This window comes from Enhydra lutris, unplaced genomic scaffold, assembly GCF_002288905.1.
Source record: "Enhydra lutris kenyoni isolate GAN:26980312 unplaced genomic scaffold, ASM228890v2 scaffoldscaffold5, whole genome shotgun sequence".
Lineage (NCBI taxonomy): Eukaryota > Metazoa > Chordata > Mammalia > Carnivora > Mustelidae > Enhydra > Enhydra lutris.
The window spans coordinates 37,678,403-37,705,978 of record NW_019154089.1 but is presented as its reverse complement, the minus strand read 5'-3'; the positions used below and the strand labels follow the sequence as shown (position 1 = coordinate 37,705,978).

The following is a 27,576-nucleotide window of genomic DNA, read 5'->3' as shown; positions in this document are numbered from 1 at the left end:
CAAGACATTTAGGGATTCTGATGCAGGCTCAAGTTTGAGAACCACTGCTTAGTGATAAAAAGTACATGCCATGAGTTTTTAAAGAAGAGAGCTCATATTTAGAGGAGAGTGAGGGGAGAATCTGGAAATAGTTCTAAAAGTATGTTGCATACGAGATAGGCCTTGAGGAGTGGGTTGGATTTTTATATTTATATGTAGATGATCATATTTACTACAATTGCCATCTGCATGTTTATGTATTTCTTTTACAAAAGTAATTAACAGCCTGGACTCTAACTGGAAAGATCTGCTAGCTGTCCCTTCCTTGCATTTTAACTGGCTCGCTTTGAATTGAAGCTTCCACCAACATATGCTCAGTTATAGAACTGGCAGTTACAATTGGAGGCATTTTGTTGGAGGATAATTTCCATTCCAAACATAGCTTGAATTGGAGGTGGAGATTCTACCTCTCTATCCTTGAGGTAAAATCAGGCCAAACGAGCCTTGAATCTCATAGTGGGTAGGGATCTTTCAAATCATCTAGTCTAAGACCCAGCCAGAGCGCCTCTGAGCTGGCCTAGAAAGATGGGTGGCATCAGGACACTGAGCACAGACACACACACTTCTGCTAGCCCGCTGAACGATTCTATATAGCAGGGCTGGGCAAATGAGGGCTCAAAAGTCAGCTCTGGCCCACTGCGTATCTTTGTAAATAAAGTATTATTGGAACACAGCCATGCCCATTCATTTACCTATTGTCTCTGGCTTGCTTTTGCACTACAGTGGTGCAAAATTTTAATCCCCTCCTTAAGACTATATCTGCAAGAACCCTTAAATTGCAAGTTCCAATTAGCTCAAGTTCAGCAGGAATCTGTTGGCTCCTGACCTTTGAGTGGCTGCTCACGAGATCCGAATGGACTGTGCTCTCTCTGTGAGCTGCTCCGGTCTGGTTGACTACACCCCCTATTGCCTCTGTGGTCAGCTGGACTCTCCTGCCTGTGCTGCCCATTTCCATTTCATTCCACCCAATCCATTCTCCTCTAAGTTCAGATCCTTTTCTCCTGGTGCAGCAGATCCTGCCACTGTAGTATGAGCATTAAACTTGGCATCAGAAGTCCTGAGTTCTGGTCCTCACTATGCTACTGAAAACAAAAACATGAGATAAGATGTCAAGACGCTGAAATGACTACCAGTGGGTAGGGTCAGGGGGATCAGAGAATGGCCCCTCCTTGAGATGGAGAAAAGATGTGTGGTAGGAAGGTCACTGAGGTCGTCTAGGTGAGAGATGTTTATGGCTAGGACGGGGCTGGTAGAGATGGAGAGAAAAGGCTGAAGTGGGGAGCTTAGTAAGGGATCTATCTATATGCCTTGATAATGGATGGACCATGTGAGTTTCAACAAACCCACGAATTTCAGGGTTCATCATGTAGAAGAACAGACTCTGGTTTGAACAAATGACACCATCTGAAGCTGGCTCTGAGACCCCAAAAGTGCATTCCTCAGAACACACTGGAGAGAGAGGAAACCCCTTTGCTCATGTCTCTGCCCACACCACTGTTCATCTCTGCCTGATGGGGAGTGGCTCTAATCACAGACCAGAAACAGCTCTTCCTAAAAGAAATGACAACTTGAGAAAAGAAAGGGGCTGAGTAAATTAAATGGATGTTTAATCTGCTTGTATTATGCTTGTATTAGGACATTATTTCATTGCCAGCTGACTTAAACATTTGTGAAGACTGGCAAACACATCAGAGAAGATATACTTTGTAATCCTCAGAAGGATATTGGCATCAAGTCATCTGTGACAACACTTTTGATATGCACTACTATCAGATATCAAGATTTCTAAAATTCTCATCTTGATGCCAGAGAGTACATGAGTCTTCTAGTCACCAACCCAAGGGTTCTCAGCCTTTCATGAACAAAAGACTCTCCAGAGGAGCTTGTTTTAAAATTTAAAGTCTGATTCAACAGGTATGGGGGAAAGCCCAGGAATCTGCATTTTGACAATCCATAACAACCCCTCCCCAGGTGACTCTGAAGGAGGTGGTTAGCTGATCACTTTGAGAAACACTCAGACAGTAAAAAGCACCACCGTGATGAAATTTGTTCCCATTTCACTTCCACCACTGACTTCCACTATACAACCACCTTGTCTCACCCCACCTCTGCTCGGTTAACGTTTTCACCTCCAGAGTGGCTCCAGAAATTTTTCCTGACTGCTTGGATGCTCCATAGTATAGCCCTCTTGGCTCCACAGAGTGTCCACAGCAATAAGGGACAGCCCCCCACCTAAAAGTAGCTTAAAGAATGTAGCCATGTCTATTTCGTAGACTAGAAAAGCCAACGAGGAGCTGAACCAAGGCAGGTTGATTTAGAGGCTCAGCATCATCCTCAAGCACCTGGATTCTTTACAATTCCAGAATCCCTCAGAATCCATCGTGGGCAGGCAGGGCTGCAGTTCCAGCATCCAAAGTGGACAAAAACCTCCAGAGGCTAAGAAGAGCAAAGACAACCCTCCCCTTCCACCTGTCCTCCCTTTGTGTCTCCTTGGCCAGGAGTATATCACATGCCTTTGCCTAAGCCAGTCAGTTGGCAAAAGAATCTGTCTCCCCAATCAAGATTCCCTCCCCAGGTGAACACTGGAAGACATGGCTTCTCAGGGAAGGTAAACAGAAGCAGGTTTCCTCCAGGAGAGAAAAGTTCTGTTAGCAGACAAAGAGAGGCATGGCTATTGAGTCAGCAACAGACTCCTCTTCCTCTCTTGGAGCACTTTGCCTGCCATTTTCCAGGCTGGAGTGTGTCACATGAGGAGAGGGACCCATCCACCTCATCCGTCCTTGTGTCCTCAGCTAGATGCTGTGAGTTGTGTTAGATCCATGAGGTCCAGCATGAAATGGTCCTGGAATGTGTTTAACTTAAATTGATAACAGATTATGATTTAGAGGGAAAACTGTGATTAATTAAGACATAAAGTAGTCAACTAAAAGTGACAAAACTGCAACTCAAACTAACTCATATTTTTTTTAGAAATGGACTGTGCTATATTTGTTCATATAATTGGGAAGTTCAAAAATGCCAGTGACTTCAGGCCCATCTGGAGCCACAGACACAAGTGATGGGTTCAGCACCTGTTCATTCTCTTTTTCCATCTCTAGTAGGCTCTCCCAACATGGGGGTGGGGGGCCCAAGATGGGCAAGATGGCAGCAGGAGCCCCAGACCACCTCCTCCCACCGTATCCACCCAGATGGCTCCTCCAAGAGCTCCTGTAGAAAAACCCCAGAGATGACATGGTCACGTGCCTGCCAAGCATGTGGAAGAGAATCGGGGTCCTCTGATTGGCCAGGCCCAGGCTGCTTTCGGATCCGGCGTTGGAAGAGGGTCAGCCCACTGGAACTCCACGGAAGGCGTGCCCCACGGGAAAAAGAAGTTGTGTTGCCAGAAGAAGCTGAGCAGATGCTGAGCAGGCAAAACAACAGATGTCCACTACACTTATGGATGGAAAAAATCTGTTTGCAGGGCACTCTCCATGGGCCAAATGATAATTGAGAACTACTTGCTGATACACACAGAAAGTAAACATTTCCCCCTCATCCCCCAGATGAAACAGGTTCAGTTTTCAACCTGGAACAATGGTTTATTTCCTGAAGGCAAAAAGCAGCTGTTGCCTGTTGATTTTGGGGTGGGGAGAGATCTTTGTTTCTATAAAATCTTTTCTCTCCAGAGGAAGTATAGCCTTCATCTTCCCTCCTAATTATCTGTTAGTGTTTTTATTCTCCTTCTTGGTTGTGTCTCACGTCTTGACTTCATCCCAGGTATCATGTGTCGACAGCCTACTGGCAAATACAAAATGGTGCCTCCTCCAGTTGTGTTCTTTGTCTCTCCTCCCCTTTTCCATCAGAAATAATTCGCTTGTGCCTGGGTGGCTCAGTCGGTTGAGGCAGGGACTCTTGATTTCCACTCAGGTCATGATCTCAGGGTCCCAGGATAGAGCCCCGCCTTGGGCACTGCACTCAGTGGGGAGTCTGCTTGCGAATTCTCTCTCCCTCTCCCTCTGCCTCTCCCCCCACTAGTGTTTTCTCTCTCTCTCTCTCTCTCATAAATGAATCTTAAAAAAAAAAAAGAATTTTTAAAAATGTTACTCCATTTTTGGACCTCTCTGATTCTCTTACCAAACTCTCCCTGAGACTGTAGCACTTAGGGACTATGTGTTACCACTATTCATTCATTTGGCAAGTATGAATGGAGCACTTACTAGTTCCAGGACTGGGTGGAACATTAAAAAGGTAATTAAAAAAAAAAAAATCTTCCCTCCTCCATCCTGGAATTTCCTTTGGAGTGGGAGGTGTATTTAGTTTAGTCTTACACTGCCACAATATTTAGCTTCATTTTGTTATCATTACTGCTGCTACCATTATCACAATCATGTCATTACAATGGGCTTGGGCGTAGCACTTGCAACGTAGCAGGTGATGGGGCAAAAAGCACTACCTTGAAGAAAGGCGTTATGTCGGGGCACCTGGGTGGTTCAGTCGGTTAAGCATCTGCCTTTAGCTCAGGTGATGATCCCAGCATCCTGGGATGGAGCCCTGCATCAGGCTCTGTGCTCAGTGGGGAGTCTGCTTCTCCCTTTCCCTCTCCCCCGCTTATGCTCTGCCTCTCTCAAATAAATAAATAAAACATGAAAAAGAAAAGAAAAGCACTATGTGTACACCACTTCTGCCCCATTCAGAACTTCTAAAAGGCAAATATATTATTCCCATTTTACAGATCGGGAAGCTAAGGCCCAGTGACATGGCATTCAGCTCAATCTCATACAGCCTATGAGAGAAAGTCTGGATTTGAGCCCAGATTTGACAGGTTCCATAACTGGTTCTCTCTCCAGTTCCCAGAACCCACTCCATAAATTTCATGGATGGCAATGAAAATTTGCTTTTGTTTTTCCGTGAGGGTTAAGGTTCTGATCCACAACCTTGGGTGTAGACTGAAGGATGTGGCCTTTGAGTTGTGGGTCTTGTCATGAGGATAAATATGCAAGGGGCCACTCTTCATCCTAATTCCTCTTGTGACATTGGAAGACATCTAGGAGGCTACAACCATTTGTCCCCAACCCTTTCATCCACAATTTCAAATGCATCTCTCTGAAGGGCCGTGGGCCTTGGTCTCCTCAGTGACAAAACTGTGAGGCTTTTTGTAGATGAGGATGTCTAATAGAGCTTTCTGCACTAATGAAAATGTTTTATTTCTGTGCTATCCAATATAATTGCCACTTGCCACATGCTGGCCATCGAGGACTTGAAATGTGGCTAGTGTGATTGAGAAATGGGATTTTTAATTTTACTTAATTTTAATTTGAATAGCCACATATAAAGAATGACTACCGTATGGGGCAGGGCAAACCTAGAAGGATCTTTATCATTCTTTTCCCTTTTGATCTTATACATATTATTGGGTTGCAGACAACATTTTTTAATGAAATGGCATGAGCTATTAAAGAGAATAGAAATAGAAAAAATACCAGGACACATCATGCCTACTAAAAAGAAGTTTTGTCTGGGAAACTTTTGTTTCACGTATTTGTGTCCTGGGTCATTCTGCAAAATTAATTTCGCCTAGTGATTCACAGTCAAAAAAACCTTGAAAACCTTTGCCTGTCCCTGAGTAATGTCATAGAGACCTTGAGAGTGACAGGCTTCTGTGGCACTCCTTTATCCAGCCTGGGGCTCTGCAAGACCTCATTTTAGGAATATTCTGTTCTTCCAGATCCTACAGGCATATGGTGAGCACGTGACTTCTCAGATGGTAATTGGAAGTGACTTTGTGGTCATCTATCTGTCTGGATGCAGAGATCCCAAACTGGTGGCCCACGGGCAGAATACACTCCCACAGACAAGCCTTTTGGGGACCTTCACGTGCCTTTGCAGGGCAGAAATCCCCTGGGGCCCAGCAGCTTCTTCTTCCTTTAGGTGAGCCAGCCTCCTTAGTTTCATCCCCTAGGATTGATTATCCACTAACATTACCTGCCTGGCCCCTGAAGGCATTTTGTGTTGCAACCTTGTTTAGTATGCATAGATTATTGGATCTGAAAGCAAAGTGAGAGATCCAAGAATGCAAGCCTTTTCCTTTGTAGATGGGAAAACAGTGACTCAGGAATGGGGCGTGTCCTGCCTGAGGACTCCTACATCCCCCTCTCAAGGAAGAGCCAGGGGTTAACCAAAATCCTGGTAGGACAGAGGAAGGAAGGGAAGGGAGAAAGGGAAAAGGAAATCGAGGGAAAGAGCAAGACAGAAGGAGGGAGGAGATGGGACACAGTGATAGGATGTGAGCCATCCCGTCAGCCTGGGGAGAGGGGGACCTGACTGATAGCGCAGATTTCGGGTTGGGGGGATGCTCTTGGAGCAATCATGCCTGCGGGTGAATGGACGGAGCAAAAGTCATCCAGGAGATCCCTATAGAACGTGGAGCAATGGAACAAGCACTCTGGACACCAAAGAGGGGTCTCTGGGGGACCTCTGCCCTCTGAGTGCTGAGGCTGCTTGGAATGACTTTGAGAATTCCCTAACTTGTGTCACTTGGCCGTCATTCTGGCGTCCTCTCAGGCAACCTGCCCAATCTGAAGCCAGAGCATTTCTCTGCTGGTCCTAGTGTGGCCAGCATGGTGGGGACGCTGAGCAGGTTCAGCCCCTCTCTGCGCCTCAGGGCTGTAAAGGTGTGCTTGTGTGGGAGAGGGAGCTGGGGGCCAGCTTGGAGAGAGAGAGGGTCATAAGTAAGTCCGTATCAGGCCCTCCGCCTCTTCAATTATAGAAGCTCTATGGGCCCCAGGGGGGAACCGCGACACCCGTACCTTCAGGTGCCTGATTGTGAGGGAGAGAAGTTGGCCAGGGGTGAGGCAGAAAGGAAGAGGTAGGAACCATGGTGTTCTGGAAGGCTCAGAAACAAACACCAGGCTGCCCAAGTAAAGCGTGTCTGGTAGCCCCATGCAGTGCAAACATCCCCTGGTCTGGCGGCTGTCCCCGAATGCCCGCCAGGGGACCGGATGTTTGCATTCCGAGCATGGTTTACGATGGAATCTGTACAACCTGGAGGCCATTTCAGCATTTCAAGGAAATGTTTGAAGCTTCCAAAAAAACCAAAAAGGAAAACGAAAAAGAAACCTCTAGACGAGATGTTTTCTGTGTGTCTTCCGCTAAAAACCCGTAAGTCAAGGGGAGCTGATGTTTCTTGCATTTCTCAACGGTGTCTCAGAGCCTGATGGCCTGCCAGCCTCAGGAAGCAAACATTGTATAAGTGTTCAAACCTCCGGCTCACAGGCCAAGGGACAGAGTCACTCAGAGCACAGACAATCACTGGCTTCCTGGAGTCCCTCTACTTCCAACATGGCTTCCAGGACCCCAGAGGAAACCCAAATCGTATTCCCAAAAAGCTGTAGAGATGCTGGAAAAGGTGTGTCAAGGTCCCAGTGCAAGGCAGCCCCATGCTGCCTGCTGGCGATGCTTGGGCAGGTCCCCCTCTTTCCCTCAGGATACACTGGGCAGAAGGAAGCCCAGCTGGAAATATCCCCTGGGCAAATCTCTTCTAGATCTACAGTGCCTGCCTCAACCCTAGCTCCGACCTTTACATGTGATGGGACTTCAGGCAAATTAACAAACCTCCCTGGGCCTCAGATTGCCCATAGATAGAAGAGGGATCCCATGGTATCTGTCTCCTGGGGCTGAGAGAATTCAGTGAGTTGGGAGGTATGAAGCCCAAGGGGCATGGCACAAAGTAATTGCCCAATTTGTGTTCGTATTGGGCTCCTCTTATAGCCCCTCAGTGTCCCTGACTGGGGACTTGGTAAAGGTAGTGAGGAAGAGAGTCAGCAGTGTGACAAGAGACTTTGGTGTTTGCTGACAGGAGGCAACCCCAGTGGGAAAAATGCCAGATTCGCTAGGTAGTTTCCCCTTCTCCGTCAGGGCTCAACAGACCCTCAGCCATTCATACCTAGGTCTCTAGATTAGATTTTCAAAACTCATGGCCCCAGTGTAGCGAGATGATATTCTTGAAATATTAACTGGTATTTCCTTCAGCCGCCGTCTTCATCCTTCCCCCTCTATTCAGGGAGGGAGGCCTCAGGGCCAGGATGGGCAGCAGAAGGCAGAGACAAAAAGAGGTCGCTTCCTGGCTTTTGAGTTTCAAGTCTGTGCCCTCAAAACAGGAAGGATCCATTACAAAGCTAAATATTCTAGAGAAAGTATAAATTAGATAGGGCAGAAAGGGCTCCTTTACCCCCAGCTAACAAAAAATGATTCCCTGGCCCAGAGGTGGGGAGGAGAATCTCAGGGAAAGAAATGAGAACACAGATCTATTTGAGTCCTTAGAAAAGAGGCCCATGCTGCCCCCGCTGGGCTGAGCCCTGGACCAGACCCCCCAGTGAAGAGGGGAACGGAGGTGCAGACTGCCTGCCACTTAGTTTCTGCTTATCTTGAAAGAGGAACCACTCTGACTTAAAGAATTGAGGGCTTTTCTCGTTTTTTTTTTTTTTAATCGTACAGTGTTTTATTGACTTCAATCAGAAATACACAGTCTCTTCTTTTTTTTTATATATATATATATATATATATATATATATTTTTTTTTTTTTTTTTTTTTAAACAATCATAAGATGAACATAGAAATAAGGGGAAACCTAATTCTTTGACTCCGGATCTGGACCAGCTTTCTGAATTCACCAAATCAATAACAAATACGCTGTTCCCATTTCAGTGAGGGACCCCACTCTCACATGAAGAATACCTTCCAGCTGCGGCTGTGGGTCGGGCCTTGCCCCCCCACCGCCCCGCCCCTCCAGGGCCCTGGCCGTGCTAAGGGGCCCGGCTGGGTCTAGCAAGTCCGTCTGCTCGAGCCCTGCTGCCAGCCGCACTCCCTGACCACGGAGCACACTGCCGAGCCTGGCAGAGAGAGAGGCTGGGAAAGGGTTTCTGTGGCGGCGAAGGTTTGACAAGAGCGTCTTGGGGTCACAGGCTGTGTTACTGACGTTCCTGACCTGCTGACACGGGAAAGTGTGGCCAGGCCAGGCCACCTGGGCAGGGACCCGGGGATCCCCAGAGGGCTCCTGCCTCTTCCCAGCGCCAGCTGCCAGCACCTGCTGAGCTGCCCCTCCAGGGAGCCCCACACGCACACCTCCCAGGCCGTCTGTCCTGAGCCACAGAAGTGACTCCAGGTGGCCATCCCCTCGCCCTGGGGGCAGCCATCACAGCCCCTTCATCCTCACCTTCAGCCACAGATGCTCAGTCACTGCGCCTGGTTTCCTGGTCTGTACCCCACAAACATTATTCCTCAACCTGTGTGGAATTTATGTACGTATCTTAAGTCAGCCGGGTAATGGATGGATGATTACTGCGGGGGGGGATAGTAGATCCCCCGTAGCCTCCCCCAAGCCCACTCCCTCCCCAAAGGGAACCCCTCTTGGCCCTTCTGTGTGGCCAGCAGTAGAGCTTCGTGGTGAGAGCTGCCTAAGTTCAGGTCCTTCTGCCATTTACTAATGATATGGCTGTGAGCAAGTGACCTCAGCTCTTTGGGCCTCCGTTTCCCCATCTGTAAAATAGGGATAATAATATCACCCCCCTCCCCGAATTATGAGAACTCAGTGAGATGGCATATGTACACTGCTGAGCCCAGTTCCTGACAGAGTAACCACTCTGCAAATACGCTCTCTTATCCTTCCAGACCTTTCCTTGGGCGTTCGCCCCTGTTGTTTCTTCATGCATGGCTTCATTCCGAGCTCCCTCCTCATCCTTCTACATCTTGGACCTTGGACCCCCCATCCCCACTCCCAGCCCACCTAGGCTAATGCTAAGCCTCAGCACGACTCCAGACTGATGGAAGCATATTCTACTGTGAACTCCCTCCCCCACCTGTCTGTGACCCGTGGGCCACGCTGCAGGTTGCGCTCTCTTTTATCCTGTTATCCTAGAACACACACCCTCAGACACTGACATGCGGCACGCCCAAGTTCTCTCCATCTCCCTCCGGGCCTCAGCCTTCTCATTTGCTAAATGAAACCATGGGACTCATCTTACTCGGTCTTGTATTTACCATCAAGTAGTTACTGAGCCTTTACAGACCTGGCACGGACAGTGCAGAGACAGACAGGACACCGTGGTCCCTGCCCTCACGATGCTCACAATCTCTGTATTAGGTGACCTCTCAGCCCAGGGAGCTCTGATGGGTTCCAGGGATTCGCACGATGAGCATAGATGTCATGACACAATGAGATGATACACGCGGGGCCCTTAGGGGTTACCAAAAGCAGCTCTCACGGTCTCCCTAGCAGAGTTTTCAGAAAACAAATCACCCATCTCTTCTAAGTATGCACACACAACTGACACACCAACACATCCCCCTGGAAACAGCAGATGTGCCCAAAATACACCGCCCCAGGAAAACATAGATCATAGCCTCTGTTTCCCACAACAGGAAACACCCAATTCACACATTCCTCAGCAGGATACATCAAAAGCGTGTCAGCCACCCACCTCTGCAGCCCACAGAAACCCATCAACAGAAAGCTCAGGGATGGGGGCAGAAAGAAGAGGTTGCTTTAAGGGGGTGAACCGGCTGCAGCTGGTGCTTCTCTTCCTGAGCGGCCGCAGGGAGGGACAACCAGAAAACCTTTGCCCAAGTTGGACGGGCCCCAAAACAGATTTGACGATATTTGAGCCAAACCCGGGGCGAGTGGCAAGGGGCAATTCAGAAACAATTCCCGCACTGAGTTGAGGTGGGGGTGCGTGACTTCAGAGAGCCTTTAATAATAATTTTTGCTTAGATTCGCTAAGCCCAAGCAGTGTCCCAAGCACTTTTATATAACTGAAGCGATTTAATACTCACAGCTGACCTGAGTTGTTCCCACTCTAGAGTTGAGCAAACTGAGACAGGCGTCATCATGCACTTAACTTGTTCAAGGTCACAACAGCCGGCAGGCAGCAGAGCTAGAATACCAACTCAGCCCCCCTGACTCAAGCATCCACACCCCGAACCCCTGCACCGGGTGCCTGTCAACGCAGGGATCCCCTGTCACTGCCGCCTTTCCCCAGGAGACGGGATCAGGGTTGCAGATCCCGGTTCAACTCCAAAACCAAACTCAAGGTCATGTCGTAAAGGACCAGGGACTATTGTCCACAGACCCCACCCTAACCTATCAGGCAGACTGCTTTCCACCTGTGAAATGCCTGGATCCACAGTCGGGTCTCCTCCTCCGTGCTTAGCAAATACCTGTGAACACACTCAGGGTACTTTCGGCCCTAATGAAGCCGTGAGTTGCCGACGTGTGACAGCTGTGGCGCCCGGCTGCTTCCCGGGGCCCGGGGCGGTTGCGAGCTCATTTTGGAGCTGGATGATTCTCTCTACGTGATGTTGCACTGTTCAGGCAGAAGCCGCACTGTTTCTATTACACTTCCAGCCATTTTTCACAGTGGTTCTGTTGTCTCCAAGACAGCTTTGTCACTCTTTTAATTATGCCCCAGGACACCATAGGTGCTTCTACCTCCTAAAGACGAGTTTAAAGATGACGCGATTAGAACAGAGGCACGTCTCTTTCTACAAGGTCAGGCCACCCTCAGAGGGGGAAGGACTAACTGTGCAGGCACCACATCGGTGAGGGGAGCATAACTTAGGTCACGTTGTCTGTGAGAGGGGAAGCATGCCGTGACCGGCTCTTAAAAGAGAGTAATCGAATGGCAGCACCCGGGAGTTAAAGGGTGAGACCAGTTAATGGAGAGAAGGGAGTGTGTGGAGGGCAGAAGAGGCACAGAGAAGGACACACAGAGCCAGAACCAGCTTTTAATTGGAGGGGATTTCGTAAATCATTTTGTCCCATCTCATCCTCAGTGACTGCGGAGGAGGGCGCGTCCAAGATGGTCAAAGCAGGTAACAGCGGAGAGAGAACCGGAACTCAGGCCGGCTGGGGCTCCTCGATGAGAAACTCCTGAGACAGGAACAACAGCCCCCCGGGGAGGAAAGCGGGGTGCGGGAACATTTCTAGCTCCTCTGACTCACGTGCCCCTCCCCTTCTAATTTGTGGCTGTGCTCCCACACTTTTAAATTATCTCTGTCACATTTGGGAAGAGCTTTACTTGGAAATTTAGTTGTGGAATTAAGTTGTATTTTCTCTTAGAACTAAAGGTCTGCTGCGTGTCTGTTTCAGACCCTTCACTTTTCTTTTTTTTACCTGCACAAATAACATTTTTATTTTTATTTTTTTAATTTAATTTTATTTTTTCAGTGTTCCAAGATTCATTGTTTCTGCACCACACCCAGTGCTCCATGCAATATGTGTCCTCCATAATACCCACCACCAGGCTCACCTAACCTCCCCCACTCCTCCCCTCGAAAACCCTCAGTTTGTTTCTCAGAGTCCACAGACTCTCATGTTTCGTCTCCCCCTCTGATTTCCCCCAATTCACTTTTCCTGTCCTTCTCCCAATGTCCTCCGTGTTATTCCTTACGCTCCACAAGTAAGCGAAACCCTATGATAATTGACTCTCTCTGCTTGACTTATTTCACTCAGCATAATCTCTTCCAGTCCCGTCCATGTTGATACAAAAGTTGGGTATTCATCCTTTCTGATGGAGGCATAATACTCCATTGTATATATGGACCATATCTTCTTCATCCATTTGTCCGTTGAAGGGCATCTTGGTTCTTTCCAGTTTGGTGACTGTGGCCATTGCTGCTATGAACATTGGGGTTCAGATGACCCTTCTTTTCACTGCATCTGTATCTTTGGGGTAAATACCCATTAGTGCAATTGCAGCCAACCCTTCATTTTTCATCTCACAGGTGCTGACTGGGCTGATTTTCTGTCTTAAGAAAGTATACTGACAGCCATTGCCAATTGACCTCTTTGCTTCTAGTCTTGGAAAAATTAAGATTGTTCAGTCTCGCAGTACCTGAAAAATTGTGACTTTTTACAAAATTAATATTTATCGCATTGCTCGGAATCTTTTGTTTCTAGGTCAAATTCAGGATGGGTGACTGTGTGTGTAATTGGTTCAGATTGCAAACTGCTTTTGAGTACAACTTTAAAACTCTTCAAGGATGAAAAGGAATAATTTAAGTCTGAGGTGGTATACCCGAATTAATTTGCACATGTTATTTTTATTTAAGTAGGGTTCCAGCAGAGTTCATTTCTTCTTTCCCCAGTCTCAATGCCTGGTTTTCTGTTTATGGATCTATAAAGTTGAAATGTCCAGTAATGGTACCACTAGCCACATGTGGCTACTTAAATGTAAATTTATATTAATTAAAATGAGATAAAATTAAAAATTCAGTCCCTCAGTCACACTAGCCATGTTTCAAATGTTCAACAGCCACATAGGGCTAGTAACTATTATTTTGGACAGTGTAAATATTGAACATTTCTGTACTCAGAAATCTGTTGGACAGCACTCCTTACAGACTGTCACTGCCAATGTCCCTCCTATGTGCCCTTTCCTGGCCATGTTTTAGAAACATATCCCATGATCCAGGTCTCTAAACTTCATAACTTCATGGATTATTTCACAAGTCATCCGAGCTAATGTCCTTTGAGGCTCATGTCTTCTCTAAAATGTTGCTGTCAAGGACAGGTAGTTCAAAATACAAGTACAAGTCAATCTGGAATTAAAGAGACATTTGTACATAAGACAAATGTTATAAATCATGTGACTAGCTTCTAGTTCTTTCTGAGATCAAAATTCGTGGAAATAATAACCAGCAGAAAATCAGCAATAAAATTCCAGTGCTTTGGGGGAGGGTGGGTAGAGATTGGTGGGAAGAAATGGCACCTTCCACACACACAGAGTATGGTTTGATTATGTCATTGACTTAATTACCCAAAGATACAAGATCTTGTTGGGAACGAGGTAGCTTTCAAGGCAAGAGCTGATATGGCACAGCTCAGCCTACCTTCCCCTGACCCCTAGAGCTCCTGTTGGCATTATCTAGATAAGGAAAATCTTCACATGTCTGTAAACTCAAATCTTGCTACACTGCTGCCCTTTTATAATCACAGTTTACATCAGCAATCTGGAAGAACTCACACAAACGAGGCCTGCATTTCTATTTGTGGGACGATTTACAAACATCAGACGCTTGTGGGTTTCCAGCCACAGTCAGCAGCACCAAAGGAGCACTCTTATCCTGAGGAAAGCAGCAGAGTTGGGGGAGGGGGTCATCACTAACTCTGTGCCCAGAAAACCCATTTTCCTAATCTGTCCCCTCCCCCAGATTTTACATCTTTTTATCTGAGTGGGTCAAAGACTGAGTCTTGGGGCATCTGGGTGGCTCAGTGGGTTAAGCCTCTGCCTTCAGCTCAGGTCATGATCCCAGGGTCCTGGGATCGAGCCCCGAGTCAGGCTTTCTGCTCAGCAGGGAGCCTGCTTCTCCTCCTCTCTCTCTGCCTGCCTCTCTGCCTACCTGTGATCTGTCAAATAAATAAATAAAATCTTTAAAAAAAAAAAAAAAAAGACTGAGTCTTGACTGAAAACCATGATCCCAAGTCAATTTCCCCCAGAAAATCAAATCAGGGGAAAATCTAATTGATCGTAGAAGTTGGTTCTCAAGCAATAAGGCAGGTTAAATTAGAAAAGGTAAATGAGAATTCGGGCAGTGATTCTGGGGCAGGGGGGCTTTTGGGTACTTTTCAGACTTCTCATTGCTGTCGGTGATGATTATCCTGTTAGTTCTTACTTGATTTTCAGACTCACAGTTTTGTTTCCCTCAACAATCGTGGATCCGCACACTGTTCAGATACCTTTCTCACGAACTGGTAGAAGAGAGGGAAGAGTGAAATATTTTCCAGGGGTGGTGAGCACAAAGCAAAGAAAGCAGAAGGGGAGATGGGATGAATGGTTATGGACATTCTGGGGGTGGGGAAGGATTGCTTCGAGCTGTGGGGCGGGTGTGATGGTCATGGTACCGGTGAGCATTTGTGGAACACTTCATGCACTTTTTGAAATGCTTCGTGTGTATTAACCCATTTAGTGAGTTAATTAATGATTTAGTTAACTAGCTAACTCACTACATTTTGTCTTAAATTTAAGACAGCAGAAAAGTTGAATAAGGGGCAGGGACTCCTCGAGACAAAGATTCTGAGAAGGATATTATTCTCCCGCCTCAGACAGCAAAGTTGTCAGATGCACCACTTTCAGGGCTCAGTAACCAGCTTCTTGCCCTATAGCACAAGGGGGACTCAGGAGACCTGTAAGTGGGAGATAATTGAAAGTCCATGGTGCCTGGGTGGCCCAGTCAGTTAAGTGTCTGCCTTCGGCTCAGGTCATGATCTCAGGGTCCTGGGATCAAGTTCCGTATCAGGCTCCCTGCTCTGCAGGGAGTCTGCTTCTTCCTCTGCCCCTCATCCCACTCGTTCTCTCAATCTCTCTCCTCTCTCTCTCTCCCAAATAAATAAAATCTTAAAAAAAAAGAAAGAAAGAAAGAAAGAAAAAGGAAATCCTGTTTTCCTGTTACTTGTCTTTAAAAGGAGGAAGGCAGCTAAGATCAGTTTTGGAGGCCATCTTTGAGAATCTGAAGAGAGCTGTAGCATAATGTACATAATACCAAATTTTATATTTAATTAGAAATATTAGATCCCAGGCATATCCATCCAGATACACTGCAGTAACAAGGTCATGACAACAAAAATTACTCCCTGCTCACCATAGATGTTTGTCCTGGGTTAGTCTTGGATCTGCATTCCAGGGCTCAATCAGGGATCCGAGCTGATGCATCCGGCACACCATCTGGGATATCCCTGGTTGCTGGGTTATGGAAAAGGCAATATGGCAGATCACAAACTGGCTGGCTCCAGTTGAAAGTGACACACATGATTTCCATTCACTTTTCATTGCCAAGCAAGACACCATGTGCCATCCTTCCTTGTGCCTAGAATAAAAGATTTAAATTTCAGTGAACACCCATTAACCATGACCACACTAGGTCAAGAAGCCCTGAAGCAAGTATTTTGTAAATTCCTTTGCAGTTCAAGGTTCATGTGAGTCCAGATTAATTTATAATAAACTTATTCAAAATTTAGGCAGTAAGCCTGCATGTCTAAATGGTAAACATCAATTCCCCTCCAATCAGGTGGTCACCTTTATAGCCAGGACAAGAGTGAGCTTCCTCCTAATAGAGTATGAGCAAAAGATTTGGGACTGCTGCTTCAACTTTGAGAATTGAAGAATTGAGGAGATCTCTCCCAATCTCCCCAGGGGCTTCTTACAAGAGAGAAGATCTGGTTCCTCATTGGCAAAGTTATCTCAGTAGCTTATACATAATGAGGTTGGACCTGAGAGCTGGCAGTATCCCTCCCAACCCTGAATTTTTTTATTCTAAGCAGGTGCCTACTAATATTAAATACCAGAGGCCAGATTTTAGAGTGGCCAAGCAAAGTATATCTCAGGGACAGGAGTTCTGGAAACATGGCCATGGAGAGTCTGGGCAAGAGAATAGACCTATAGGATAGTAGCTCTATACAGTATCGTCAAGTGCCCAACCTCAATGACCATAGGCCCTTCATAATCTCTACCAGATTTCTTTTCTTAATTATATACTTTTGACATTTTCTCAGTGTTACGGAAAGTGCCACTCAGATGAGTCCTCTCTCCAACCTCCTTCCAACTAGAGTACCACCCCTTTATGCCTCTTTTGTACAAAACTCATACTACCATTGACCACCCTCATTTTATAGACGTAAAAAACTAGAGGCCCAGAGAGAAGAATGTCACTTGCTTTGCTCCAAGCCCGTTGGAGGTAGGGTCAGTCGCCCATTTCTTTGAGACCCGCGTCAACTGCAAGAACCAAATTCTCTTGAGAAGTCTGGGATCTTGAGAAGAAATTCTCTTGAGAAGTCCTGGTTTTGATCCAGAATCACCCAAGAACTGTTATTTCTGAATCATTTACCTTGAAATACTCTACTTCTTCTTTTACTTTACTTTTAGTTCTTCTTTACTTTACTTTTGTACTTTACTTTAGTTCTTCTATAAATTTGACCTCTATTATGGCAAGGAAAGCTTATGCTCACTCATAAGTCTTTGCCTGCTTAAGGAGATTCATGGACTCACATCTCCATGATGACTTAGCTTGGCATATGCGGCCTGCTGATGTATTGAAGGTACTTGGCTAATTACCTGCACATGTTCTGCTTTTTCTCCCAGTTAGGATTATGATAATGTCTTGTAACAGAGTTTGTAAAGGAGACAGGCCTTCTGGATAGTGATCTCTTTGTTTCTTCCTACAGTTCCTTATCAGCAGAATCCTTACAATCCCCGAGGCAGCTCCAATGTCATCCAGTGCTACCGCTGTGGAGACACCTGCAAAGGAGAAGTGGTCCGTGTCCACAACAACCACTTTCACATCAGATGCTTCACCTGCCAAGGTAGGAAGCCCAGGCTCCCAGCTCCCTTGTCAGATGGCAGGACATGCCACGGGGGCAGACAGAAAAAATACAGGCAGTTGAGCTACCTCTAGAGAAACTCTCCTTGAGCCTTTATGAGAATTCTCCCTTGGGCAGTAGGGAGGGAAGTGGGAGGGAAAATTCTGGACGTGGGGGAGGGAGGGAAGCTGGGGATCTCAGAATGGCAGTACTGACCCAGAAGGAAAAAAGCAATCCTGCAAGTTTTACCTAAACATCTGGAAAGTCTCCTGTCTCGTGCCTCTAAACCAATTTGAGAGTGAATGAAAGAGTGGGGCTCTGAGATGAGCCCCTCTTCTATGACCAGTCCTCAAAAGTGAGGCTTAACAGGGGAGAAGGTACATTATGACTTCACTGAGGTCTATAATTTGGGAGCAGATGGATGTTGGGTTACCTCTTAAAAACTACAAGTTCCTAAACAAGCAGGATAATTAGCAGCAAGAAGAAAGTAGGACTCTGCTGAAAGAGCCCGGGAGCCCTCTGGCCCGGGCAGGGCAGCCGTCCCTCCGCTGTGGTCCCTGACAGATGCCTCTCCAGCTTCCACCTTGAACTCCTCATCCAGGCTTTCTCTTCCCCAGAGCAGCCATTCTGAGGTTGGATGGCCCCGTGGGTTTGGGAAATGTTTGAGCCCAAACCAGTAATTTGCACCTGCTGGTTCTAGATTTGTTCTCACGAAGTGTGACAAGTCCTTCATGTGTGCTGTTCCCTGGGGCTGGTGCTCACATATTTGCAGCCAAGTCTCCCCAGCCCTGATGACATTGTGGGCCCTCACCTTGAGCTTCATGTGAAAGGATTCCAACTTGTATCATCTTGGAGTCTTCTTCCTTGATCCATTCTGGTCTGTCACTATCATTCTTAAAGCATAGTGCCCAGAACAGACCACGGTTCCCAAAGTCTGGCAGACAGAGCAAGGGCACCATTTCTGTTAATACGATTGACGTTGAATTGACCTCTGGAGGAGCTGCTTCACGGCATTGACATATATTGAATTTAAGATCAATTGAAACCTCAGATCTTTTCATTTTAATAACTGCGTCCAACCTCAGTCTTATGTGTCTGAGATTGACTTTCCCTGCCACTGAGAAAAATTCTGGATTTCTTTCTCAGGATCTCAATAGACTCTGCATTGAGCAAATAAATGACATATTCATATGTCCTAATGTTTTTAGTGGAAGCATATATGGAATATATTTTAATTGATGTGATTTGAATTCCAGATTGAGGCTTGGCACACCCCTTTAGTGTAAGCTGACTTGCAAAAGTGTCCTGGCGAGTGACCATTTCTACATCCCCAGAAGCTGGGGCAGGACAAAGGGTAAAAACAGTAGAATTGTTCTAAGGAGGCTTGAGCTAGGACTATGCAATCGTATTCTTAAGAAAGTCTATTAGTTACCCTCTGTTTAGACCAAAATTTAATAGTTTTAGGTAATTTTTTGTTTTAGCTCATGATTCTCTGGGTTGGCAGGGCAGTTCTCCCAGGCTGAGCTGGCTCTCCTTGTCTCCACTCACCTCATCATGATGCTATTGCTGGGTCAGCTGGCAGTGGTTGGCAGGCTGTCGGGCTGAGTGCCTGCATCTGGCTTCTTATCCTCCAGTAGGCTGGCTTGGACTCATTTGCATGGTGGTCTCAGAGTTCCAAGCACAGCCAGGGAGCAAGCTTCGGAAAGCAAGACCTTCTTAAGCCTCAGCTTATGTCATACCTGCCAATGTCCCATTGGCCAAAACAAGTCAAGGGGCTGACCCAGGTTCAAGATCATGAAGAAATAAACCTTGCCCTTGGTGGGAGGATTTGCAGACTTCAAGGGTGTGAATACAGAAAAAGGAAGAATTTGGACATTTTGACAACCAACCACAGGGAGGTTGGAAAACATCTTTTCATGGAGATTTTAAGGAAAAAAAAATAGATTTACTTTTCTGACTGTTTTCAATGTCAACTTGCTTAGAAGTGAAAGAAATGAAAGAATTTTTGTTTCCAGCAGTAACAGTTATAGTTACCTTAAATAGCTTCATTTGAAAAAATTAAAATCTCTATGAATATTTCTTACAGTTCTTTTACCATGTACTACTGTGCTGACATGAAATGAAAGAACCCACAGAGGTTAAAAAAAAAAACAAACAACAAAAGTTAAAGCAGAAATCGTCGTGTGCCTGCCAGTGCAAGATTTAATCCTGATAGTTTATGCTCAACCTTGGCAACCTTGAGCTTTTGCCTTGATGGCTGCATAGATGACAGAGACATAGGAAGTAGAGGCTAGAGCCTGGTCTAAGTAGGAATCTAATAGGAGACCTCTGAGTAAAGCTGAGATTTTCCCCTATGAAAATCTTACTTTCAATGTATGGGTGGGTGAGAAATAAACTGGAGGAGGAGACAGCAAGGAACCTTTTCTGTACCAACTTTGGCACTGGGTAGAGGAGAATAAAACTTGTATCAAAATGTCTACCCATAATCCACCCTTAACATGGGTTCATGTTCTATATTCATGCTATATATTTGGCATAAATATTTAAAAAGGTGAAACAGAATTTAAAAGAAAGTCATCCTATACTTGGCATATGGCAGAAACAAGTGATATTCCTCTTTGGAGGAACTCAGCTTTACTCCAGGACTCAAAGAACTCCCACATGTAACATTATTAGTCAAATGAGTAACTCACGGTCAAAAATACACAAATCATACTGGGGGTAGAACACCACAGAAACAAAGAAGAGAAGAATCAGAACCTCAAAGACTTCATAAGTTGGCATTTTCTGACATTATAAAATGACTACATACAATACATTTAAATAGGTAAGAAGAGCCATTTAAAAAAAGAACAAGAACAGAAACATTATAGCAAGTAGCACAGCAGATTTGAAAAAGAAACAAAATTTTAGAAATAAAAACAAATAATATTTGAAATTTAAAAGTCAGTGTATGGATTATATAGCAGATTAGATGTTGCTGAAGAAAGAATTAATGAACTGTAGGATTTAGCCAAGAAATAGATATATACATTTGGTTCAGAAATATAAGAAGGAGGTAAAAATAAAAGAGAAATTTATGCATGGAGAAAATAGTGGAAAGATTTGACATATATTCAATCAGAGTTCTAGAGATATGTAATTGAATACATGAGTGGGAGGATATTTGGAGACATGACAGCTGTGAATGTTCTAGAACCATGCAAAGACACAAATCCTTGGATCCAGAAACTTAATAAATCCCAGTAGAAAAATATAAAAGAACTCCACTTACATACATCATCAGAGTGAAACCACAGATCACCAAAGACAAAAGACAATTTTAAGAACAGCCAGAGAGAAGAAATAGATCATCTGCCTATGAATGGTAAGTAGACTGACAGCTGATCTGTTAGTAGCAACAAGGAAGCCAGAGACCAGTGGGGTAATACCTGTATATACTAAAAGAAATAACTGTAAATTTAGAATTATGTGTTCAGCAAAAATATTTCTCAAGAACCAAACAAACCTATAGCTAACATCATATTTAATGGTGAAAGACTGCCTGCGTGCCTGCCTTCCTGTAAAGTCAAAAGTAGCAAAAGGATGTTTGCTCTTACTACTTCCATTCAACTCTGTACCATAGGCTTCTATTGGGTCAGTTACGTAAGAAAATGAAGTAAAAGCCATCCAGATTGAAAAAGTAAGAGTAAAGTTATTTCTATATGCACATGACATGATCTCATAAATAGCAAATCCTAAGGAATGCACTAAAAAGCTATTAGAAATAACAACTAAGTTCATCAGGGTTTGGGGGGTGAAAGATCAGTATGCCAAAATCAATTGAATTTCTATACATTTACAATGAATGATCTGAAAATAAAATTAAGAAATGATTTATTTGTAATAGCATCAAAAATAAAATACATAGGAATAAATTTAACGAAAGTATAAAATTTATACTCTGAAAAGAAATATTAAAGAAGATCTAAATAAATGAAATCTCGTGTTCATGGATCAGAAGTCTTAATATTGTCAAGATGGCAGTATTCTTCAGACTAACCCACAGATCTGATGCTCTCTTACTCAGCTCAGGTTTCCACAATAAAATACTGTAGGTTGAGTAGCTTGAACAGAAATTTATCTTATCACAGTTCCAGAGGCCGGAAGTCCAAGATCAAGGTGTCAGCATGGTTGGGTTCTGGTGAGAGTTCCCTTCTTGGCTTGCAGATAGCCATCTTCTTTCTGTGCTCTCACATGTCAGAAAGAGAAAGAGAAAGAGAGAGGGAGAGAGAGATGGCAAGCTGGCTGGTGTCTCTTCTAAAAAGGGCACTAATCTCATGATAAGGGTCCCACCCTTATAACCTCATCTAAACCTAAGTATCTCCTCAAGGCCCCTACACAAATACCATGACACTGGGAGTTAGGGCTTCAAAATACAAATCTGGGGCAGAACAATATTCTGTTCATAGCGTATACAATGCCCATAAAAATCTCAGCTGACTTCCTTGAAGAAATTGACAAGCTGATTGTGAGATTAATATGGAATTGCAGAGGACATAGAGTAGCCAAAGCATTTCTGGAAAAAAAAAAAAAGAACAAAGCTGGAGGACTCAAACTTCCCATTTTCAAAACTTACTACAAAGCTACAGTAGATAAGACAATGTGGTATTAGCACATGAATAGACATATAGATCAATAGAATTGAGAGAGCAGAAATAAACCCTTAGGTTTATGGTCAGGTGATTGTCAGCAAAGCTACCAAGACAATTCTATGGGGAAAGAAGAGTCTTCAACAAATGGTGCTAGGAAAACTGGACATACATATGTAAAAAAACAACCAAAAAAATGAAGTTGGATTCCTTCCTCACACCATACATAATAATTAGCTCAAAATAAGTCAAAAACCTACCTGTAAGAGCTGAAACTACAAAACTCTCAGGAGAAAATACAAGAGTAAGTCTTTGTGACCTTGAGTTAGTCAAAGACTTCTTGGCTTGGATACCAGAAGCACAAACAACAGAAGAAAAATAGATGAATTAGGTGTCATCAAAATTAAACACTTCTTTGTGCTTCAAATATACCATCAAGAATGTAAAAAGGCAACCCACTGAATGGGAAAGGAAATTTGCAAAACATAATCTGGTAAATAACTTGTATCTAAACTATATAAAATATTCTTACAACTTACAAATAATCCGATTTCGAAATGGGCAAAGGTTCCAAAGAGACGTTTCTCCAAAGAAGTTTTACACACGTCCAGCAAACACATGGAAAAAATGTTCGATAGCATTAGCCATCTGAGAATGCACATCAAACCACAAGGAGACACATGTCATACCCACAAGATCGGCCATCTTCAAAAAGACAGAGAATCCGACAAGCGTTGGCAAGAATGTGGAGTAATTGGAACCCTCACACACTGCTGGTGGGAATGCAAAGTGCACAGCTGCTGTGGAAAACCGTCTTGCATTTCCTCTAGGAGTTCAATGTAGAGTTACCCTATGACTTAACAATTTCAAAGTCATAAGATGTATGCTTAAGAAAAACGAAAACACATGTCCACGCAAACACTTGTGCATGACTGTTCACAGCACTATTATTCATCAAGTCAAAAATTGGAAACAAATCAAATATCTATCAACCAATGAACAGATAAATAAAATACAGTGGAATATTTTGTAGCAATACATCTGCATGGATGAACCCTGAAAACACAAATGGCCCATAAACATATAAGAAGATTCTCAATTTCATTAATAAGCAGGGAAGTGAAATTTAAAATCACAATAAGATGGGGAGCCTGGGTGACTCAGTCAGTTGAGCGGCTGACTCTTGATTTCAGCTTGGGTCATGGTCTCAGAGTCATGAGATTGAGCCCCAAGTCGGGCTCGCAATGAGCATGGAGGCTGCTGGGGTTTCTTTCTCCCTCTCTCTCTTTCCCTACCTTCGCCCCCCGGCACCCCTGCTTGTGCACATGCACACATGTGTGCTCCCACTTGGAAGGAAGGAAGGAAGGAAAGGAGGGAGGGAGAGAGAAAGAAAGAAAGAAAAGAAGAAAAGGAAAGGGAAGGGGAGGGGAAGGGGAGAGGAGGGGAGGGAGAAAAGAAAGAGTGTGTTTTTAAAAATTAATTAATTACATAAAATCACAATAAGATGACATTTTACAGCCACTAGGTTGACCATATATTATCAGCTTCTAATGATGATATGGATCGGTGGAAACTGCTGGTGGGAAAGCAAATGGGAAAAACTCTTTGGAAAACTACGAGGCTTCACCTCACAGGTACAAGAATGCCCAAAGCAGCATTTCCATAAAAGAAAAAAAAAATTGCAAACAGCTCAAATGTCCTTCGACAGATCGCTTGTGATACAGACCATGGGATACAGCAGAAAAACCCAGTTATGGGCATCGACCTGGACGCATCTCCAGCACATCATCCTGAAAGTACGAAGCAAGCGCGGAAGAATAAATGCAGTGGGGTTCCACGAACATAAAGCTCAAAAAAGGCAAAACTAAACAAGGCATTATTTGTGGATACATCAGAGGTGGTCAAAGTAGAAAGAAAAGCAAGAGAATAACAAACAACAGTTAGGGACAACATGGGGAAGGGGATGCTTTCGGGAGATGCAAACAAGCTTCCGAGGCACCGGGAATGTTCTGTTTCATAGAGTTGGAAGCGGGTAGCTGGAAGTGTATTTTATTCTTCTTCTTTAAACCGTGTTTGTATATTTACTCCTTTTTCTGTATGTGTAATGTAGTTCACAGTTAAACATTTAAATGTTAAATGGATCGCCCTCAGGAACCCTTCTAAAGCTTTGGTTTTGAAAACTCCCTCTCATTTGCAAAGTTGAAAACCAACAGAATCCTATGGGAGACCCGTGTACTCACGGGTCTCCGTGTGTTCTCAGTTTCTTCTTCTTCATTTCACAAATGAGGCAGCTGAGCTTGAGAGAGGTGGGGTAACTTTTTCAAAGCCACACGGCACCTGAGTGGTAGAACAGAAATATGGACCACGGTCTAGTGACCCGCAACACGGTCAGTCCATTTTCCCCTGAAATGCACTATGACTGTGGGCAAGGTCTCTTTCTGGGCATCTTTTAACAATGAACACTCATTCTGGATTTTCTCAAAGCGATTCTGATTTCTCATATTCTGTCCCACTGTCAAACCCATTGATCTGCTTTTTTTTTTTCTCGTTAATAGACTTCATTTTTTTGATTCACAGAATAACGTCTGCCCTGAGTGTGTTAACTTCCGCATCAGTTCCATGCTGCAGACCCTCTCCAAGGTCTTTCCTGTTATTTGGATGTCGGGCTCTGCTCAGCCTCAGACACATCTGTCGTGCTGTCCAGCTTGCCTTCCATCCCTGTGCTCCCCACTGTATTTCCAGGAACCCCCTGAGATTCTTATCAACCTTTACATCCTTTCTACCAAAAACTTCCTCCTGCAGCTCCTTGGGGAAAACGGAAGAACCGATTGTTCCAAGTTTTCTTACTGCCTCCTGGGTTTGTCCACTGGGAGAGGTGGCTCTGGGGGTGGAGCTGGCCGGGGAAACAAAGGGGAGAAAAGAAGGAAAAAAACAGGAGCTGTTTCCAATGAGGTCGTAGGCCATGACCTCACTAATTCCATAGCCATGAAGTCAATCGATCTGCCACCTGCTCGCCCCAGAACGCCCTGTACCCTGGCCCAGCCTTCTCTTGAGGCATTGTTTGCTGTGAAGAATTTTCACGAAGCCTAGTAGAAGATCAACCCTCCTGCCATCAACCACCGCCACCCCCTGCGCAAATAGGCCCTGCTTCTCTGCAGGCAGGGGTGGGCTCCAGAGCCCGCCAGCCCCACCTCGTACTGAGTTTAAAATGTTTAGGCCCCTGGTAGGCCCCGAAAGGAGCAATGCTTCTCCTAGACTCATGGCATGCTGGTGTCAGAAGAAAAGCTTAGGTCACTTTTTAATCCACCTTCTTCATTGTACATGCATGTGAACAGAGACCAAGTTCATTGTCAGCCAGAGAGTTAGCGGCAGTGACAAACCCAGAGCCCGGGTGGTCCAGTTCGCAGACCATCATGACTCCCACTGTGCTGCACAGTCCCCCTAATGCTCTGACCTCTGGGGCTGCCCTCTTGCTCACTCATCCTGGCCCCATAAGCCTGCCTCTGGCCTGCAAGGTGAACACACACTTGTGCCACGTATCTCTCTTTAACCTGACTGCTTTTGCATGACAAGTCTCCCTATGAACAAGGAGACAGTATTTGCTGGGGTAGCCTCACCCAACCCAGGCCAGGTCCCCACAATTACAGGCTTGGAATTCTATCTTATTGGTTTCCACACCATTGATCATGCCTCAGAAAGCTGATCCATGCTCACCAAGACCTCAGGAAACCAATGTATAAAATCAGAGTTCCCTTTTATTAATGGAAAGATGTCATTCTCTGTTGTGGTAGTTTGCATTGCCCTGACCAGCTTCTCTCCCAAAAGTCTACCTAGTAAGTCAAACTGTAAGTCACGTAGTGAATACAGACTCAGAACAAGGGGGCTGGTCAAAGGGTTGGAATGGGCTCCCCAATGGCCTTCCCTTGATGGCTGGCCAGCCTCTTCTGGGCTGCCACCCCTGCTTTAGCCAGATCAATACATTCAGCAGTTCTGGTGGCCCTAAAAGCCATTCAATCTCTTGGAAGAAACTTTGCCTCTTTCTGTCCTTCCCCTTAGGTGTGGATTTCGTAACTTAACCCTCGGAGGGAAATCTCACTTCCCACGTTTCTAAGTCCTTTGGAGGTAGGGAGTCCTACATGCTTTGGTTGTTCAAGCACCTATAACTGCCTCCACCTACTCCTCTGTTATCGGCCCTATGCATCTTCGTATTGTCCGCAAGGATATCCCATAAGACCTGGTGACATACGTCGTCTGTCTGTACAAAAGCTAGCAATGCAGTTGGTCATTTTTGCAACTGGGTGATGGGACATCATTATAACCTTCTCTCTTCTTTTGTTTATGTCAGAGAGTTTCAAAATATTTTTTTAAGGTTTTGAAAAACTAGGAGAAAAACCATCCATGGCTCCTCGATATCCCACAAAGCCTAAACTTCTTAAGCTGGACTCAGGCTCTCCTCCAATAGGCCTGTCAATGTCTTCCTGTTATTACTGCCCTCCACACCCTAAAAATACCACACCTCCACACAGATATCACTTGCAACTTCCTGCTTGTGTGCTTTAGCTCATTTTCCACCTTCAGGGTTCAACTTAAGTGCCGCCTCCTCCAAGAAGCCTACCATGATCCCTCCCCCACAACATTGCTCCCTTTTCCTCCCCACTCCTGGCACTTGCTGCCCGCTCCAGCCCATGGCCTGTTGCCCATGATGTATGTTCTATAAGGTCGTCTTTTGGCATATACTGTTAGCTCTTCACGGTTCAGGGATTGCGTTTTATCATTCTTGCCTTGGAACAGACCAACTCTTTATGTCTATGGTGAGAGCAGATTATAAATTTCCAACCATTCATCCCATTGCCATCCTAAATTGTCTTCACCTTGCACAGAATCATACACAGGGAAATTGCCCAGGGACATTTTAACTGATCTTATCCAATTCATGAGATGGTATGGCCTTGTGTGAGCCACGCAGCCCGAAACTTCCATCTGTGCACGAGAGGGGGTACGACCTCCGTGGTCTCATCTGAATCAGCTGCGGAGTGCGCCAAAACGCAAATCCCTGGGGCCTTGCTCCCAGGGGGTCTGATTCAGGCCCAGGCATCAGCCTCTTAAGGAGCCCGTGGTTTCTTCCAATGCAAAGGGTCTTCAGGACACACTTTAAGGAAAACTAGCCCCACGAGGTCCTATGTGCCACCATTTTGGGGCCACTCATGACCAAATCACATGCCAGCCTTGTCCCCTGCGAGAACCTCATGCTGGCCAACCTTCCCTGGACTCACCCTGCCCTCGATCTTCTCTTTGTGCCCCGCAGTATGTGGCTGCGGCCTGGCCCAGTCGGGCTTCTTCTTCAAGAACCAGGAGTACATCTGCACCCAGGACTACCAGCAGCTCTACGGCACCCGCTGCGACAGCTGTAGGGACTTCATCACCGGCGAGGTCATCTCCGCCCTGGGCCGCACCTACCACCCCAAGTGCTTCGTGTGCAGCTTGTGCAGGTGAGCAGGTGGGGGAGGCCGGCCCCTCCACCTGGGCCCCGTGGCGGTCTGGGGGCTCCCAGGGCTGGATGCTGGACACTTGGATTTCTA

General features: G+C 45.4%; 1 protein-coding gene across 4 annotated transcripts in view; it reads left to right on the top strand.

Annotated features, from left to right (window-relative positions):
* LOC111141081 (actin binding LIM protein family member 3) overlaps nt 1-27,576 on the top strand; it is a 108,704-nt gene that overhangs the window by 20,256 nt on the left and 60,872 nt on the right. For all 4 annotated transcript variants that reach the window (XM_022493416.1, XM_022493415.1, XM_022493414.1 and 1 more), the window contains exons 3-4: nt 17,232-17,369; nt 27,303-27,486. In XM_022493416.1, coding sequence (XP_022349124.1) covers nt 17,232-17,369; nt 27,303-27,486 — 322 coding nt within the window. The remainder of the gene's footprint in view (nt 1-17,231; nt 17,370-27,302; nt 27,487-27,576) is intronic.